The sequence below is a fragment of the Chamaea fasciata genome, unplaced genomic scaffold (assembly GCF_029207755.1).
Source record: "Chamaea fasciata isolate MVZ Bird 193981 ecotype frontalis unplaced genomic scaffold, bChaFas1.0.hap1 SCAF_5, whole genome shotgun sequence".
In the NCBI taxonomy this organism is placed as follows: Eukaryota; Metazoa; Chordata; class Aves; order Passeriformes; family Sylviidae; genus Chamaea; species Chamaea fasciata.
The window spans coordinates 65,903,984-65,921,978 of NW_027094090.1; the positions used below are offsets into that span (position 1 = coordinate 65,903,984).

The 17,995-nt window shown below is 48.7% G+C and overlaps 1 protein-coding gene across 4 annotated transcripts in view; it reads right to left on the reverse strand.

Moving 5' to 3' along the window:
- Nucleotides 1–21: 21 nt before the first annotated feature.
- The window catches only part of WASHC1 (WASH complex subunit 1), a 121,297-nt gene continuing 103,323 nt past the window's right edge, over nucleotides 22–17,995 (reverse strand). For all 4 annotated transcript variants that reach the window (XM_066184227.1, XM_066184226.1, XM_066184230.1 and 1 more), the window contains 9 exons: nucleotides 11,188–11,299; nucleotides 10,342–10,488; nucleotides 5,670–5,806; nucleotides 4,624–4,759; nucleotides 3,334–3,538; nucleotides 2,677–2,841; nucleotides 2,298–2,456; nucleotides 1,629–1,697; nucleotides 22–1,053 (listed from right to left, as the gene is read on the reverse strand). In XM_066184227.1, coding sequence (XP_066040324.1) covers nucleotides 902–1,053; nucleotides 1,629–1,697; nucleotides 2,298–2,456; nucleotides 2,677–2,841; nucleotides 3,334–3,538; nucleotides 4,624–4,759; nucleotides 5,670–5,806; nucleotides 10,342–10,488; nucleotides 11,188–11,299 — 1,282 coding nt within the window. In that variant the 3' untranslated portion in view covers nucleotides 22–901. The remainder of the gene's footprint in view (nucleotides 1,054–1,628; nucleotides 1,698–2,297; nucleotides 2,457–2,676; nucleotides 2,842–3,333; nucleotides 3,539–4,623; nucleotides 4,760–5,669; nucleotides 5,807–10,341; nucleotides 10,489–11,187; nucleotides 11,300–17,995) is intronic.

The following is a 17,995-nucleotide window of genomic DNA, read 5'->3' on the forward strand; positions in this document are numbered from 1 at the left end:
GAACACATACGGTTTTTTCCCATCAACCACCAAGTGCAGGAGGCCTGACTGACCAATGCCATCACTGAGCTTTTCACAGGAATTGTAAACTAGCAGACCACTAATTTATGTCATGTTGGAGTAACACAGAGTGGTAATGGAGCAGCTGTGGGTAACATTTCTTCTCGCCCTCTTTCTACCTTGCTTCAAGCAGTCAGTAGCTTGAAGCAGTTCATTCTTTCAAGGGGAATAAAGATACGGCCACGATACAGCGCTTCTTTGATCATGCTTAAGCACAGGATTGCTCTGCTCTTTTTAACCCCATAGCTTCTGAATTCAAAGTAACTTTTTAAATGTAACTTTCTTGGGACTCTTTCCAGGGTTGTGGGTCAGTGCTGGAGAACAACAGTAACACCAAGTGCAGCCACATAATCCCTCAGCTGTTCCCACCTACCTCTGTCATCCTGAGCAAGTCTCGTCCCAGGAGCTTTGTTTGCTGCTTCCTTTCCAGTTTTAGTAGCTGGACGCTACCTCTCCAGGCTCTTCACAAGGAGTACATACTTATGGCACAGAGCTGTTACCCACTCCGTGTACGTTAATTAGCCCCACAGGGACAGAAACAGCTGCCTCTGAGAAACTTCCATTGTGAGTCACCTGCCCCTCGAGTAGGTCCAAACCCCACGGTCTGCACAAACTGTGCCTTCAGGGAGGGGAGCACCTGGCTAGCAGCTGGTGCCCTCCAGCCTGTGGCTGTGGTGCTGGGCTGTAAGGCTGGACAGCTGGACTTTCCCTTTGCATACTCTCTTAATTGATGACACTTCCCACTTTTACCAAAGTTAAGGCAGTAAGGACCTGCTTCCTTCAACTTGATGGAAATTTTTCAGACAGCAACAGTTTCACACTAATACTCAATGCAACCCCTCTATGACTCCCAGTCATCCTCATCCTCCTCACCTACGGGCTGCTGTGGGGGTGGGAGGGGTGGTATCGAGTCCGACATACGAGCAAAGGCACCAGCAGGACTGCCAGGAGCATCGGCGTTCCCAGAAGCTCCGGGTCCTTTCCCTGAAATACCTGTGAGGGAAGGAAATCACCAGTGAGCGACAGCTGCGGACCAGAGACCAAAGAAATTCAGCAAAGGGGAGGGGGGAAGCCATGCTCTCACCACCCAGGTAACTAGAACAGCCAACATGTTTAATGCTGTCACAGACTTGTGCCAAGGCCTTGTTTTTAACTACAGCTCCACCTAAGCAACTCCCTGCTGTCACCTGCCCAGCGCCGAGGTGTGACCTTCCATCTAAATGCCCCAGGAACCTGCCATGGCCTCAGGGCATCTCAAGTGCCGATACGGGCAGTGGGCCCAGCTGCCCAAGCGTAGGATTAAAAAAGACATTGCTGTCCCTTCTTCACAGGTAGCTTTCAGGGTTCATCCTGTGAAACACACAAACCCCTCCAGTGCCTCCAGCTGGACTTGAGGCGGAGATTCCTCTGCTCATTCTCCGTAAAGAGCCTCCCAGCTATACTGTGGTACCCTGCCCAGGAAAATCTCTGTTCCTGTTTCCAACAGTGTGGCTGGCACAACTCAGGAGCCAGGGAGTGCTCTCACTCTTTCCCAGAGGAAAGGAACAGCCCACATCACAGGACAGTACCTTTGCGCCTCAGCACCAGCTTGTTGAAGAGGTCTGACATCAAATCTCCGCCTTGTCCCGTAGCTCTCACTGAAACAGAGCAGAACTAGTTAGTCAGTGAAGAAAGATTACTCTGAGCTAAGCACTATGGCAAAAGAATTTCCCAGCAATACTACCTTCACATTAAAGAAAAAACTCCAAACATCTAATTTTGTATGACACCCTAAACTACAGTCCATTTGCAGGTCAGGTAAACACTAGCACAGCAGGGTTAACGGCATCTTCCGAGGAAAGCCAAGAGTGGAATTCATTGAGGGGCTGTGCATTTGCAGTCGCATTCTGCCAGAGCAGCTCCATCAATCCCCTCCCCAGCTACCTCGTCCAAGGTGCCTAAACAGGTTCAGCCCTGTCCCACCTGGCCCCCAGGGTTTCCTTTGTGTGTCAGGTCCTGTGCATCACATGTGAAACTTCTCCACAAGCCCTGAGAGAGATGCCCTTCGGGCCACTGGGGTTTAGCAAGTTCAGAGAGCTCTGGCTGAGTGGTGAACACCTGAGACCTACATTAGCCTGTGAGGAGACAACTCCTTTCTGCTCTGAGTTCACTGTGCTCCTGACTCGCCCGCCTGCCCGCAGACCCACACCTCCCCGGTCTGGGCAAGGAAAAGCAGTTCTGCCAAAGAGCCTCCGCACCTTGTTCTTGTTCCTTCTGCTTCTTTTTCTCCAGCTTCCTCTCCTTGACACTGCGAAGGTTGGCCTTCCCAATGCCCCCGGCCTGGCGGATGGACTCCAAGAGACTGGCACGCCCAGTAGAGGGGTTCACCACCTCCTTTGGGGCTCCTTGGACCGAAGCTGCAGGGACAGGAAGGACATGCAGCAGCCACGGGTCAGTGCATCAGCTACAGGCCCGGACAAATTCCCCTGGGAAGGGGTACTCCAATACCTTGACAGTGCCTCTTCCCACTGCAGCTCCCCCCCTCTGGTGGAAGGCTGGGAAGGCACAGGGGGTGGCCCGAGGACACGGGCGGAAGGCAAGGAGGCTGGTGCCGCCTTGGATGAGGCCAGCCCTTACCTGCAGGCGCTGAGCTGCCGCCCTCCTCGCGCGCTGCCTGAGCCGCTTCCGAGGCTGCTGCAGGCTGGGGCAGGGGCGGTGGAGGAGGCACCGGAGCTGCCGTAACGGGAGGCGGTGGGGGAGGCGGAGGGGGAGGCGGTGGCAATAGCTCAGCATCTTGAAGATCTGAAATGTGAAAGAAGTTCTATCTGAAGAGTCCCGGGGGATGGCACATTGAGAGTCCCAGCTCAGAGCTTCACACACCTCAGCAGCAACAGATCAGAGTCCTCAGTGCCTGCAGCAGAGCACTCCCGCCCCGTGCACCATCTCTTAACAGCAAGGCAGGGCCAAGGCAAGAGTCTGGGATTCCCCTGCTCTCCCTCCCCAGCTGCATCCCACTCACACAAGGGCAGCCCATCAGGCTGACACACACCACGCCCTGGCACACCGTGCTCCCTCCTCCCTAGCCATGCAGGAGGGAGGTGAAGGGGCTGCAGTCAGGCCAGAACTTGATCACGTTGCAGCTTTCACTCAGGCCTAAGCCAGAGGTGCAACATTGATCATCCGTCCAACGTCCATCTTAAAATTTCTACCAAGGGACTTTCTGCCTCGTCTCCACTTTCCAGCAATGCCTGCCCTCCCCCTTCATAGGGTCCTGGGATCAGGGATTGACAATACCTGGTTGCAAAGGCTCCACTGACTCGGTGTTGAAAGTGGGCAGCTCTGGAATAGCACTGCTGGGGGCAGAGGGTGCAATGCCGGGGCCCAGGTCAGCGCTGTACATGAGATCTGCAGCAATGCCAGGCAGGTCTGGCAGGTAGGAGGGCACATCAATCTCAGGGACCTGGCCCAGATCTGGCACGTAGAAGTAATTTTCAGCGACCTAAAGAAACCCAAACCCACAAGGTAAGGCAGTGACTATGTGCTTGCTGCAAACAGGGGCACTGCAGGGAACAATCTGGGCAGCAGTCAGAGCTGGGCTGGTGCCCCTTGGTACATCAGCCACCCCTACAGCTCTATGCTCAGAAGCTACCTCCTGCAGACCAGGCTTGGGAAAGGTAGACTGCAGGAGGAGGAAGTGCAGGACTCTTCTTAGTTTCATAGTAGCAAGTGACCCCTGAAAGGTTCATGCACTAACTGGTGCAGCCTAAATAAACCAGTCCCTTCTCCTCCAAAAGAGGATAGTGTCTGAACCATTTCAAAGACTGAAGTGCAGAAGCACAACCCAGTAGTTAGAGGGGTTTGCTTTTGTGTTTAACACAAAGGCAACACAGTAGTGATGGTGCACTGTGAATAAAGAATTTGTTCACTATATATATACACATTATATCCTCCAGTCCACAATGAGCAAATGACGCCCAGGCTCCTTTTCCCAGCCCCAAATGACACTCCAGCAAAGCTGGTACACCCCAGGTACGGCCTCTATAAGGTGTCAGGTGCCAGTCACATGCTGGGGCAGCTGGGTTGGTGCACTGCCTGCCCATGTGTACACCAAGCACAGCCCTCTGCTCAGTCTGGCTGGCCCTCTGTTTGCACCAGCAGGCACCCCTTCCCAGCAGGAATGACGGGGATCACACTTCACTCCAGGGACCTTCCAGCAGTGGCACCTCCCTCTCAGACACCGCATGAGGCTCAGGAGTTGGCACAACGGAGCTGATCAAGTGATATCTCCTCCAAACCCCCCTAGAGCCCTGAGGTCAAGCAGCAAGGTAAGTCGATATGCCATTCCTCTCCTTTCATCACTCAACAAAGGCTTGAGCAGAGAGAAATGCCTGCCAAGCGTGAGGCTTTTGTCTCACCCATCAAGCTCACACTAGGACCTCAAACACAAAACCAGGCAATGTCCTTCTGACGAGGTACTCTGCAGCCCTGTAAGGGGCTATTGTCCCACCTACTCACCACCCTAGAAGTCCCTTCTTTTCAGAGAGCTGAGTACCACCCTCTGAAGCGTAAGCAGCTGCATCTCACCTGTCGGTCCAGCTGTCCCCTTTTGGTGATGGAGAGAGGCGCATCAAAGAGCTTCTCTTCTGTCTCTGTTTCCAGAGCCACATGGGTCTTGGTCACTGCTCCAGCCAGAGGATCCAGGAACACATACTTCTTGTACCTAAGGGCAAAGAACAAGTATTTTAGTGATGCTGCCTTGAGAGCCAAGGCCCAAAGAAACAGTGTATACAAGAGGGCCTTGGAGGCAGCGACCTGACTTCATTCATAATGACGGAACATGTTGGGCCTTCCAGGTTCCTCCTTATAGCTCCATTTTCCTGCCTTTTCTCTCCACAACCAGGAGGCAAGCAGCTCCCCATGCCACCAGCACAGCCTCCAGTCTAATTCTAAAGCAAAGCCCCACCGTAGTGCCACCATGACCAAACTCTCCCCTTTCTACCACTGGCCTGAAACCATCCTACGGTCTGCAGCAGGACACCAATGACTTGTCACTCAAAGTCCAGGAGGACAGACAAAAAGACGAAATGATCCATGGCTCAGGAGAAGAGAGAGAAGGTTCAGCAGCTGAAAGCTCAAGCAGAGCTTGAAGAGCTCTTCAATAAGAGCAGAAGGAAGAACCATGATGCAAAGCCCAGTGGGAAAGGAAACTGCAGTGAGGGAGGTGGTGGAGACATTAAAGCAGCAAAAGCAGTAAAGTAACGCTGAGGAATTGTCAGGAGAAGAAGCAGTACCTAGGCTGGCACATAGAGCAGAGAAGGGCAGGAGTGACAGGCTGGAGAGAAATTAGAGGAACAATAAGAAGAACTAAGCAAAAGAAAGTGAAAAATTGGGTTGAATCAGGTGAGTAGAGGGTCAGGCGCGGACAAAATAACTGCTTCCACCCAAGGCAAAGAGCAGGGAAGGCAAGGCTCCCAGCTGGAAGCCAGCAGAGCCCTATCCTGGTCCTATCAAGAGCCTGATAGGTAACATCCCCAGGAAAACAAGCAGTCACTGCTACCCCTGGGGAAGGGAAAGCTCCTCTGGGGACAAACAGGGGCAGGTGAGCAGCACAACACTGCTCCAGCTCTCACAGGTTCTCGGTGGTATTGAAGAGTAGCAGGGAGCTGAGGGAGCTGATGTTCCTGGGAAGGCTGCCAAGGCCTTCTTCTGCATCATCCTCCTGGTGAATTTTGGTGCTCACACACACAGGGAAATACTTGAGCTTTTCCTGCAAGAAGACAGAGAAAAGGTGGTAAGACACTAGAACCACAGCTGCTGAGGCAGCTCTCCCCGGCCACCACAACTCACACTGCTGGATGCATCGTATGGTCTGGGAATTCTCCTGCTCCTTCTCTACCTCCCTTTGAGCTAGGAAGCACATGGACAACATTGCAACCCCACGCTCATGACAAAGGCCGGCAGTTCAGACTCATGGCACGTGCTTTTGGTGCAGTAGATGGGTCAGACTGAACACGTGTTAGGTACTGTGGCACGGATCCATCAGAATAAAACCACCACTCCTGCTCTATAGTCAGAGGCAGGGATCAAGCACCACAGCCTAAAAGGCTTTTGTTACAGTGTCCAATTATGACACATTTTCATGCAGGCAGAGTTCCCCACACATCTCTATTACCTCCTCTCTGTTGCCTCCACTTGATGTTTTAAGAGCTGTGATGGCACTGGTGGGATACACAGAGAAGGCAAAGGAAAAAGAGGCTGAGAAAGAACAGAGCGCTTGCACTAGGCAAGAGATCAGGCAGAAAGGAGTGTGCAGGGTGGAACATGTGCCAGATGGTTTTGCAAAGCCTGAGGGATTTGCAGGAGTTTTCAGCTCTAATGAACTGAAATCTTCTCTCTCTTGGTTCTAAAACTTCATGCATAATATATAGAGCTCCCTTTCGAAAAGGACTTAGTGCGTCTGAACAGCCTGACTTTTATAGAGCACGGGAATTGCCATCGCACATCAGACCAGTGTTCCAGCTGGCGTGACAGTGCCCACTGCCACAGGCTCTGGGAGCTTGAAGCTTAGCGCTCACAGCACTCTACTCTATAGGGAGGAGAGGCATCAGTTTCTGAACAGAGACAGTTTGGGATGAACAAACCTCCACCTCAGGCCCCTCTGCAGACCCCTAATCAGCCCCTTCACAACTCTTCACAGTTCTCTCTTCACAACTAAGGCAAGCAGCAGCTACGAGGCAGTAAGTGTTCATACCAGGAGAAACCAGGGCACTTTGCCAGGTTAAATAACTGGCCACACTTGCGGTTTTCTTCTGCCACCGGAGGAAGACCACTCCAAATACTGTCCACAGCTTCCTAATGCCTCACTATTTCCAGCATCCCTGCGCCACGCCATTCTCTGAGTCCCTCTCCCCTCCTTCTACTTGTATGGGAGAAATAGAGACCACCAGTGGTTCAGTTTTAGGACCACATCTCAGTGACACAAGCAGTTCCTGCTGACTGAAATTTCAGCCTTGAATCTGGTAGCCAGAAATCCAAGGAAATGGCTTAGTCACAGTTCAGTTAATCCACTAGGAGTTTATATGATGCTCTGAGACTATAAAACGCTATAAGAAAGGACATGTAAGGCTTAGATTCAATTCAGGTTCCAACTCGTGAAAAATGCATTGAAATTAACACCTTCTGTTTTTTTTAGAGAAGCAAATAGGCAAAAATATAGAAATTCTTATTTAGAGATTGTAGAAGCAGAGACTCAAAAATAAAGGTTCTTTTGATCATTAATATTAATTTTCCAATGTTTAATTTTTTAAGCCTGAGGGAGTACTGACTTTTTTTTGCTGGAACTGTTCAGACACACTTAGCCCTCAAGTCATTTATATAGATATATTTTTTTAATTCTTGCTTTGTAGATTTCAGTTAGCACTGGAAGATTGTGCGTGACTTTAAGGGTGTAGTGAGAAAGCAACCGTTACCTACATTTACTAACAAACCTCACCTACGGCAGTTACAAAAGCACTGAGCCTGAGTGTTCTGAAACGTGAAATATAATCCTTTTAATTTGAATGCCATCAAAGTACTAGTCTTACTCGAGTACCTAGATCTGCTCCGAAACTTGGAACAATAGCACACTATCAAAAATATCCTGCAACTGTGAATTCCACAAGTTAAGGTGCCATTTAAATATTAGTTTTCTTTTAGGAACATTAAACTCTTAAGCCAAGGTTTGGCAGCCTTGACATACTGAAGGCATGGGGGTGGCGCTTGAATGCTCAAACACGCCAACCTGGGGTGTAGCACCAGGCAGCATCACACCCTCAAGGGAGGACACTGCCTTTTCAGGTATGTTTCTTCCTAAGAACCTACAGTTAAAAACATATGAAGTCACTCTGGTTCTTCAGTTTAATCAAACACACAGGATTACAAAGGGAATTGGTGTGACACAGCAGAAATCCCACTCCCTCCACACCAATGGAGTACTGAGGCCATCCGGGAAAGCACTTCAAGATGAGCAAGTGACAAAAACCTGGTTGAGCCTACACATGCCTATGACAGGCTCTGGGAGAGGCAGAATTCACAAGGACACGCCAAGTTACTGACGCTTTTGAAGCCTATAGCAGAGTTACTCCAGCAGTGGACGGTAACTTTTGCTGGAACTTCTTCCAACGCCCAGGCAGACCACACCTCCCACTCTGTTTTCCTGTCTCCTGAGTGGCACGTGCAGCTCCCAGCACAAAGGCAGCGAGAAACCAGCGCCTGGGGAGCCCCACAGGGCTGCAGCCTGCTCCCTCCTGAGCCCTGCCTTGCCACTACCACTGCAGCGTGCAAAGCAGCGGGCTTTCCAGGCTTACCACAAGCACTGTGTTTCTGGCACTCTTACCCACTCCTATCTTACCAACATAAACAGCATCCTCTAAACAGCTGAGTTTTCACTTGCTTGGGGTGGAGGGGCACGAAGAAATTCCAAGGGGGAAGCATTTGAAATTAACTGCAGAACCACACACATTTCCAACTCAGTTGCTTACCCCCCAGGGCAAAAACCCTAAAGGCTAAGCACAGGCTGCCACCACTTCCCCTCAAACAGAGTTTGCTTTCCTGATGAGGCGGTGCGTGCGTGTGTGCAAGTGGAGTTTAGCAAAGGCCACTGCGACCGCTCGCAGCAGAGAGGTTCTCCTCGGAAGGGAAAACAGGCAGTGAGCCTCTGCTGAAAGCCCTGACTAATTAAGGAAAGCGTAAGGGCAAACATTAGACTCCTCCCTGTCACACTTCATTACTGCGAGGCACGTCAGGCCCTGTGCTCAGCTATGGCTGAGAAGGGCCTGTGCCCTGGAATGTGCTTGGAGCGTGGCCACGCTGAGCCCCACTGAGCACAAGCCCCTCCGTCCTTCACCTGCTGACAGCAGCGTCCCCCCACCCCACAGAGGAGCTGCAGGAGCCCGTGTGTGTGCGAGCTTGGCAAGAGTGACAACTGCTGCATGAGGCAGACTCGGCAAAGCCAGACAAAGACCAACAGTCCCGAAAGAGGATCAAAAGACGGGTCACAGGAGGGGAGCAACAAACATCCCCCAGGGCCTGAAATAAAAGTCCCTGTGGTGATGGCAGCTTTAGTCACAAAGGGCAGAACATGGCAATGGTACAGAGAGACTGACTGGAAGAGGTGGCATTCCAGGCAGATGGCTGTGGGGAATGGCACGTGGAGCCAACTGGAGCCAGCTGAACAAGCACACCATTTGCTCTTTGTGGGACACTGCTTTTTAACAGCTCAATCCCTTCCCTGGGCAACGGGCTGTACTTCAGCACAAGCACTTCAGGGTGGGAGCCCATCTCCCTGTCCACTCCCTGCCTGCCTCCGCTCCTCCCACACTCCAGTGGGATGGGGGCACCAGACTGACAGCAACACCCACTGGCCCCCCTGCCAGACACCAGCGTGTCCCATGCGGCTCTGCCTGTGCTACTGCCAGGACTGGAAGGAAGCAGGAACCCTGCTCAAGTTTGCCAGCTGTCCATTCGGCCAGCAATCCTGCTTCCTTGGCCCGGCTGAAATATTCATAACTACCTCGTTGTGTGAGGTCTCAACTCCATTAACACTCAGGAAAGTTTAGCATGATAAATTATTTAGTGGCAGCTTTATTTTTGGCCAAGTCACACAAGGATGAGGAAGGAAGTCTCTTTAGGGGTGGAAAGCCGGGAAGTTGTCAAATTGTTCCTTAACCTGCTAGGAATAGCACATCTGGTACTCCTGACACAGCACATACACAGTGACTTTTCAACTTCAAGCACGGCAACTCCTCGCCTTCCAACCCAGGGACAATGCCCGAGTGCAATGATTTCCTGGGGCAGAAAAATGCTCTAATGAATGACTCCTTTTTCTCCTGGCACATACACAAGCCTTCTTCCCTTTCCCCACCCACCAGAAGTCAGTTACATCAGAGCCTTCAGAAACTACTTCTGAAACAACTATAAGCTTGACCCCAGTTGCTTTGCTATGCACAGGCAAAGCCTCAAGGCCAGGCAGCAGCACCCACCAGCACTGCTGCAGGAAACAGCAGCATTTCAGGAAATGGAACAGCTCCAGAGACCTGGCAGCTGACAGCCACCCAGACAAGCTCTTGTACTGACATGGCCCTCTCCAGCTGGCATCTCCACAAGCTTCCCAGCCTGACCTCACACTCTCCCCTCTGACAGGCCAAATCAAAGTATGTTCTAGTCCCAGTCTATGTCTCAAAGCCCTGGCTCCCTTTATCAAAGAGATTAACAGCCTCCAGGTTCTCTTTGCTTGTCCTTCCCAAGGTCTGTTCTCCTCCTTACCTGCAGAGCTTTTTCATCCAGCATTCGGTGTTTGCTCTGAATCTTGTGTCTTGGCCATTTCTGTTCAGCTGGGTCTTCTGCACCAGCAAAAATTGAACAGTACTCCTGCAGCCGTTCAGGGGCTGGGTACTTGGCACTGGAAAATACCTATGGAGAAACAAGGAGGGACTGAAGAATTCCAACAACTAGGCAATCCTATGATACAGAAACACATGGAGAGGAGTAAAATGCAATCTGTGCAGCCAGTGGGAAGGGACAGCCTTGGAGTCAACAGACTCCAAAGGGCTATGTGCACAGACCCAAAGTTGCATGGGCTGCCACTTCTGAAACTGGAATTGCCAGAGCTCTTCTCTCTCTCTAAAAGTACGAGCAGATCGCTGGCAATAAGGCTTCCACTGGCAGGAAAGGAGCTGGAAATTCTTTATAAAATGGAGCAAGAGTGGGGAGAGAAGGATTTTCATCAGTCTTATATGGCTGAATGGGATTAAGATACACTAAAGGGAGGCTCTCTGATAGCGGCTTTCATTCAAGTAAGTGTCTATGAGCCTGAAGTGAGGGTGTTAGGCTTAGCTCAGCACATGACCTTTCTCTTTCTCAAGAAGCAGCTGGGATAGAAACCTCTAAAGGCTATATAAAGCCCGGAGCTGTGTGGCTCACAGGTCTAAAATTCACCAGTTGGCCGAGTCAGGAATGGAATTCTCACCACAATCCTGCTCAGCAGCAAGGCATAGAGAGGTGAGTGGGCAGCAGCTGCAGCAGCTGAGCACCTTTTCTTCTGCAGAGCTTACACGAGAATAAAGAAAGAAGGAAGAAAAGCGGCCATGCAGCCTTCACTGAAGTCACTACCTTAATAGCCTTCTTGCTGCCCTTTATCTTCTCAATCTTCGCCTGGGCAAGTGTGACTCTCTCCCCAATCGCCTGGAGTTGTGCCCGGCTGGCCTCCACCCGCTGAGAGATCCTAGGAGGCAAGAGCGCTTCTTAAGCTCAAGAATCCAGAATGAGTGGGTTTTTTTTTTAAACAGCCAGCTCCCAGCCCCTCAGAGAAGCATGTGAATCTCAGGGGACAGGTTGTTTCACAGTGCAAAACAGTGCTGGTTGAGACACGCTTGGATCCATCCTATTGAGAGCTTTAGGTACTCCAGCATGAAGTAGGATTAGTCCACGACTCACAGCATGATGTTTCTGTGGCTGTTTGAGGCACAGAAAGATGGAAAACTAGCAAGACACAGTGCTGATAACACGGGGATAATTTAACTATTGCTGAGCAGAGCTTAGACAGAGTCAAGGCCTTTTCTGCCTCTCACCCCACCACAAGGAGTTGGGAGGAGACACAGCCAGGACACCTGATCCCAACTGACCCAAGGGATGTTCCAGACCATATGGCATCATGCTCAGCACATAAACTAGGGAGAAAGTTGCCTAGAGTCCACTGCTCAAGGACTGGACAGGCTTCTTTAAGTTGGTGGTGAGCAATTGTTTTTATTTCCATCACTCGTCTTTCTTGTGTTTCATTTCTCTCTCTTTTCTGTTATTTTCCTTTACATTCCAGTATTATTAGTAGTATAATTATATTTTATTTCAATAATTTAACTCTTCTTATCTCAACCCATGGATTTTCTCACTTTTACCCTTCCAGTTCTTCCTCCTCCTACCCTGCAGGAGTAGGGTGAGCAGGGGCCTGCGTGGTGCTTAGCTGCCAGCTGCAGATAAACCACACCACTAGACCAGCACCAGAATGCTTTGGGACTGAGGTGAAAAGCACTCTGTGACAGCAGGGGAGAGCAGTCAGTGGTGAAACACCTCTGCATTCACATTGTGGACATTCTTCTTTCCCCCCTGGCAGCCAGGGGCACGACTGAAACTGCCCTGGAACTGCGCCGCTGGAACTGCCACACAGCTCCAGGCAGAGGTTATGAGGGGTGCTGGGAGCAGGCATCAGCTACAGGTAACGACGGAGTCACCTTCTCAGAAGAGCCCTCCTTCCCCATGCGTAACCAGCAGATTGTCCCCAGCTACAAAATCAAAAGCTGAAAAGTCTTCTGAACTTTCCCCCCTCTACAGGGAAGCCCGGGAAGGCTATTTTTATGGCTACATAAGCCGTTAGGAGAGAGAGCACTCCACTTTGGCGATGTTTTGTAGCAATGAGTTCCACTGGATCATTCTGTGCCTGTAAAAAGCAATTGCAAGTATTGTCTTTAAGTTTCACCAAGAGTCTCTCTTTGCTTTTAAGCAGAGAGCTCTCATGCTCTTTTCCTGCTCTGTCTAATGCCCTTCAGTAATGAATTTGAGATCGGCAGTGATTCATGATTCCCCGTTTCAAACTGTACCAAATCCATCTTTTCCAGTATTTTCACTCTGGGCAGCACAATCTCTATTATAATATGGAAATATAAAGCCTCCCCCACCCCCAATGTAGGCATTGAAAACCAGCAAGTACAAGCAGCCTATCCTCCTTGTACCGTTCTGAGAAAAACCCTCACTTCCTCTAAACAGCCTCAAGTATTTCTGTTTGTTTATAGCCATGCTCTCCTCTTCCTGGAGGCATGAAAAATCCTTCCTTATGCATATGGCATGATAGCACACAGCCTGTTTCTACCTTACTCTGTTTGGAGTGGGAGATGAGCAAAATTGAACCTCATGAGATTCTCCCTCTCAGAATTATTCTCCATTACCCCATTTTATTTTAAACACAGTCTAACAGCTTGTATTTTGTACCAACACCGAGTACAAATCTGTTCATGATTTCCTTCCCACACCCTCCCTCTGCCTCAGTGGAGTAAGTCCACATCACTCATACACTTGATAGGTTCTCAGAGTGGTTTCTGTTGTTCCCTTCAGTGTGCATTTCCTAGCACCTGTCTGCAGCAAATTTCATGTGTCATAAAACTGCCCCACTGCCTTGTTTGGTTCAAGTGTGAGATGCCTCTGAAGGACCTAAACCTTTCCTAACTGCTCTCACCAGCAAGCTTTCCCACCTCACAGTTCACCTCTTTTCCAGAAGATTCATAATTGTATTGATTGACACGATTTCCAGTACTGCTCCCTAGGGGCATCTCACTATTTTTACTTCCTTCAAAGCTGAAAAAACCTAGTCATTTATTTCTGCTTTGCTGCTCTCACTCAAATCAATGATGCAATTTTCTCTCTCACCTGAGAGTAGACCTCTCTCCTAGAAGAACTCCACAAACTTTCCTGAAGCTCCAAATGAAAGTGAGGTATCAACTGCCTTTTAGCCAGTACACCCTGCTGACCTCCAGACACAATTTCCAGGATCTGACAAGGCACATGTTTCTCTCCCAGAAGGAAGTGCTAGGAACCCAGGCCTGGAACCCAGTAAGTGTTCTCCTCCCTTTCACTTCATGAATGTGAGTCCAGTGAGGCCAACACCTCCCTCACTCCCTTTCCTGCCCCACACTAACCCCAGTGCTTCACCAGGTACCAACCTCTTCCCCTCCCTTCCCTCACTCAGAGAACAAGCAGAAAAAAGAGGGAAGACATCCAACCCCACTGCCCACCAAGTATCACCAGTGAAAGGAGACTGCGTCTGGCAGACAGCCTGCTCCCAGCACAAGCTGGGGAAGTTGTCCAGTGCCAGCTCAGGTGTTTCAAACCATGATGGATGTTCTGTGAGGCACTCTGTACTTCCTCCTGTCATCTCCTGCTCTGGGATTTGACAGGCCAAATCCCACTGACCTTATGAGGTCTGCCAAAAACCTTCACCTGAGGTTGTACAGATGCAGGTCCACAACACAGAAGGAATACACGTAAGTCTATAGAATTAATTTACTGCTGCTGAACAAGATAACTTTGAAAAAAAAATTAAATCCCCTCAATCCAACTAATCCAAACTCCATGAAATGTACAGGTTCCTAGAAGTGCATGACTGTTATGCACTAACAGTTCAAGTACAGCTGTATGTGTTAGTTACAAGAGACAACATACCATATCCTTACTGGAAAAAATACGTGGAGAAAAGCTCCTCATGTTTGATCAACTTTGTCTGCTGCTGTGGAAACTGAACTTACTCAAAGGACTCAAACAGTTTTTGTGCAGAAAGGAAACAGGAAGGAAGGAACGGAGGGATATGGCTGAGGATTTCAGGGGCAGTGCTGGAGGAAAGGTGGCATTCAGACCTCAACCTCCATTAAAGGGAGGATGAGGACAATCAGGACAAGAGGGATTAAGTGTTAATAAAATGGCCCAATATTGCCTCCTAGAACCCATTGCCCAGGCAGCCAAAACCACCACGAGCATCTGAACCTACCCCATGCCTATTTTCTTAGTCACTGCTGTGTTATTTTGCTCTCGGTGCCCTTTTCTACTTGAGAAAGGCCTTTAGTTAGATTCACTATGACTCTGGAGTTGCAAAGAGCAGGAGGCTACAGTGCCAGTCCCTCCCTTTCAGCAGGATGTGCTTCATTCAGGACAAGCGAAAGGGGGGGTCTGTGGAAAAAGGAGAATACATCACCTACCTTCAAACGCTGGGCACTGAGCCAAATCAACTATCCCCTCCCTGCGCTTTTCTTTGTGGAAGCAATACACGTGGCAGATTAAATCTATCTAGTGGATTATCTCTTAATCCACACAGACTTTTATTTTTTGATCTAAGCAGATATTAAAAAAAAAAGCCAACCATTCAGCTGCTTTGATCCAAGTGTTCACTTTGCCTTGCCCCTCTGAAACATTTCTGCCCCCAAGCCCTCTGCACTTCACCCCCAACTTAGATCTTGTTTCTCCTTTGTCCTAAAGCCCTCATCCTGCTGCCTTTAAGCCACTCTCCATTTTACAGGCAATTTTCTCCAATACCCACAGCAACTTCCAAGAGTACTTCCCCACAATTCTTGGGAACCTCTTGAGGGCATCTCTTGCTGGCCCCCTGTCCTCTGCCCCATCTGCAACCACAGAGCAGATCACTTCCTCTTATTCCATTATAACTCCTCTGATAAATCTCACATTCAGGTGGCTACTGAAAGACTTCCTCTGCTGTTGTCTTTTCATGGTGGAAAATCTACTGTTTCCTTACTCCCACAGGAAAAACCTTTGAGGCATTAGGAATCTGGGGCACTGGATAGTGCCTGACAGTACCGTCAGCACTGGCAATAATGCTACGCTTGTATGCGAGTCTCCAAGCATTTCACAGTGCCAACCAAAAAAACTGTAATTTTTATCATCTATATTTGCTAGGGATCAGACAGCATCAGAAAAAAAGTTTAAAACCAGGGAAGGTTTAAGGACAGGCCGAAGGATTACAAGAAAGGTGTCTGAGAAAGACAGAATGCAGCCGTAAGGAAGCATCACAGCAGCCGGAGACCCTTTGCTCTCTATGTTGAACGTCCACGTCCCCTGAAAGTGACAGGGATGACATAACTCCCGAAATGGGAGAGAGGACAGGCAAGTGGCACACCAAGGTGAATGAGAAAGGTTAGAAAACTGAGGCTGGAGCAAACCTCTCTAGAATACCAAAGAACTTCATTTTCATGTCTGAAGTACAAAAGTAAGCGATCAACCAAGGAGAAAGAACATTACAGAGCAGAATGAGAAATGAAGTTGCACAGGAGGATAAGGCAGACGAAGTATTAAATTACTTTTTCCTTAAATGAGGACTGTACACATCACAGCAAATCAGGCTTCTGGTCACCTTTCAGCCCAAGCTCCAAGCCTGAGAGATTGCAAGATAGAAGGGGGATACTTGGCACTGCTGTTCTAAACTTCAGGTACATATAGTAAATTTATTCTACAAAACCTTGGCTTCTTGTTTAAAAGCTGCCTTTTTTTTTTTTTTTTTCCTAGATGACATGAGCTTTTATTACATTTCTACCTTACTGCAGGAACCATGAATAAAAAGGGATTGAGTTCAAGGTTATTGTATTTAATTTTACTCTCAGACTCTCCAAGCAGCTGATGCTGGAGCAGGGTAACAAGGAAAGAAAACAGTGTCAAAAATGAAGGCTGTGAGAAGCCCACTCCCACTCAGTGCTTCTGCCCCTGCAGCTGGCAGCATCTCAGGATCGAGATGGGGAGAGCAAAGAAAAGTCTAAGATGCTCATGGTTTACGGTGATCCAGGGAAGCATTCAAAATTAGTTCAAAAATTCACCTCAGAAGTTTGAAAGGCAAAAAAGAAAAACACATACTCTTATGATGAGCCAAACACGTTCAACCACTCATAGAAAGATCAACTTGTTTGCTTTCTGCTCTTCTCTCTCCATATTTAAGCAGTTTTTAAAGTCTTACTTCTTGCCTGAGTAAGTGTAATCAGAAACTGTCATCATACACCATCTCTGACGGAAAGAAGTCCCCAGTGAGGCTCTGTAATCAACGTTCCTTCCTCCATTAAGAGTTTGGGTATTATACTAATTAATGTTTATCTCACTTTGATTGCTCCTCGAGTCTGATTTGCAGGTGTTTCAGCATTTGCATATTGCCCTGCTCCTGTGATGCTGAATGGCTCTGCAGATTGGAGAGTGATCAAGGTTGCCAGGTTATCCTCAGCAGGATCCAGCATATATCACTCTCCACAGGTCATGTTCTCACACAAAAACCATTTCATTTTGATTTTTAATCTCTCATTTCACTCCCACTACTGTGAATTAAGTTTCTGTAAAACTGGAAACTTAGAACTTCGACCTACCATCACACACCCTTCTCCCTCTTCCCCTGCAGCTTGTCCTCCTGCCTAGAAAAGCAGCTTCTCTTTTTCCCTTTGTAGAAAAAAGTCACAAACAAGTTCCTCTTTAACCCTCCAAGTTTTCTATTTGCCTCATACCACTGACTGGTCTGAAAGCAGATGTGCTTACGTGTTTTTAGAAGAAATATACACTAAATAAAAAGTCAGTATATACTAAGAGAAAGTCTGTGCTTGCAAATAAAGTACACCATTAGATCTCTAAAGTATAAAGGCTACTCTGGGTCAATCTACTTCTCCTTTAACGGTGTTAATATACACATACGACACAGGTTCTACCATCAGTGACAACTTCCAGGAAAGATGACTTTAAGAACTCCATTACTTCTAAAAGAAGCAATGGAAAAAGTGGCTCTTTACCAGTACTGCTGGAGTTTCACAGTGACCTTTTGAGTTCCTCCACTGGCAGTGGAATTGCTTCCCAAAGCAGCAGCCATAGGAAGAGTCTTGAGAGATTAGGCAGCTGAGGATAGTAGAGAATCACAGAATAGCTTGGCTTGGAAGGGACCCGTAAAGGCCATCGGGTCCAAGCCCCTGCAGTGAGCAGGGACACCTTCAGATGATCAAGCTGGTCAGAGCCTTGGCCAACCTGGCCTTGAATACTCTGAGCAACCTGCTCTGGCATTTTACCAGCCTCATCACGGAACATGTCTTCATTATATTTAGTCTGAATCTACCCTCTTAATTTAAAACCAGTACTCCTTGCCCTACCACAACAGGCCCTGCTAAGAAGTTTGTCCTCATCTTTCTGCTAGGTACTGACAGGCTGCAATAAGGTCTCCTCAGAGTCTTCTCTTCTCCAGGCTGAACAACCCCAACTCTCTCAGCCTTCCTCAGAGGAGAGGAGTTGTAGTAACTGATATCAGTACTGTAACCAGTAAAAGTTACTAGAAAAGTATAGTAACTGGTTTGTTATCTTTAGAGTCTCCGCTCATCCTTGCAAAAATCTCGTATTTACTCACTGAAGCTCA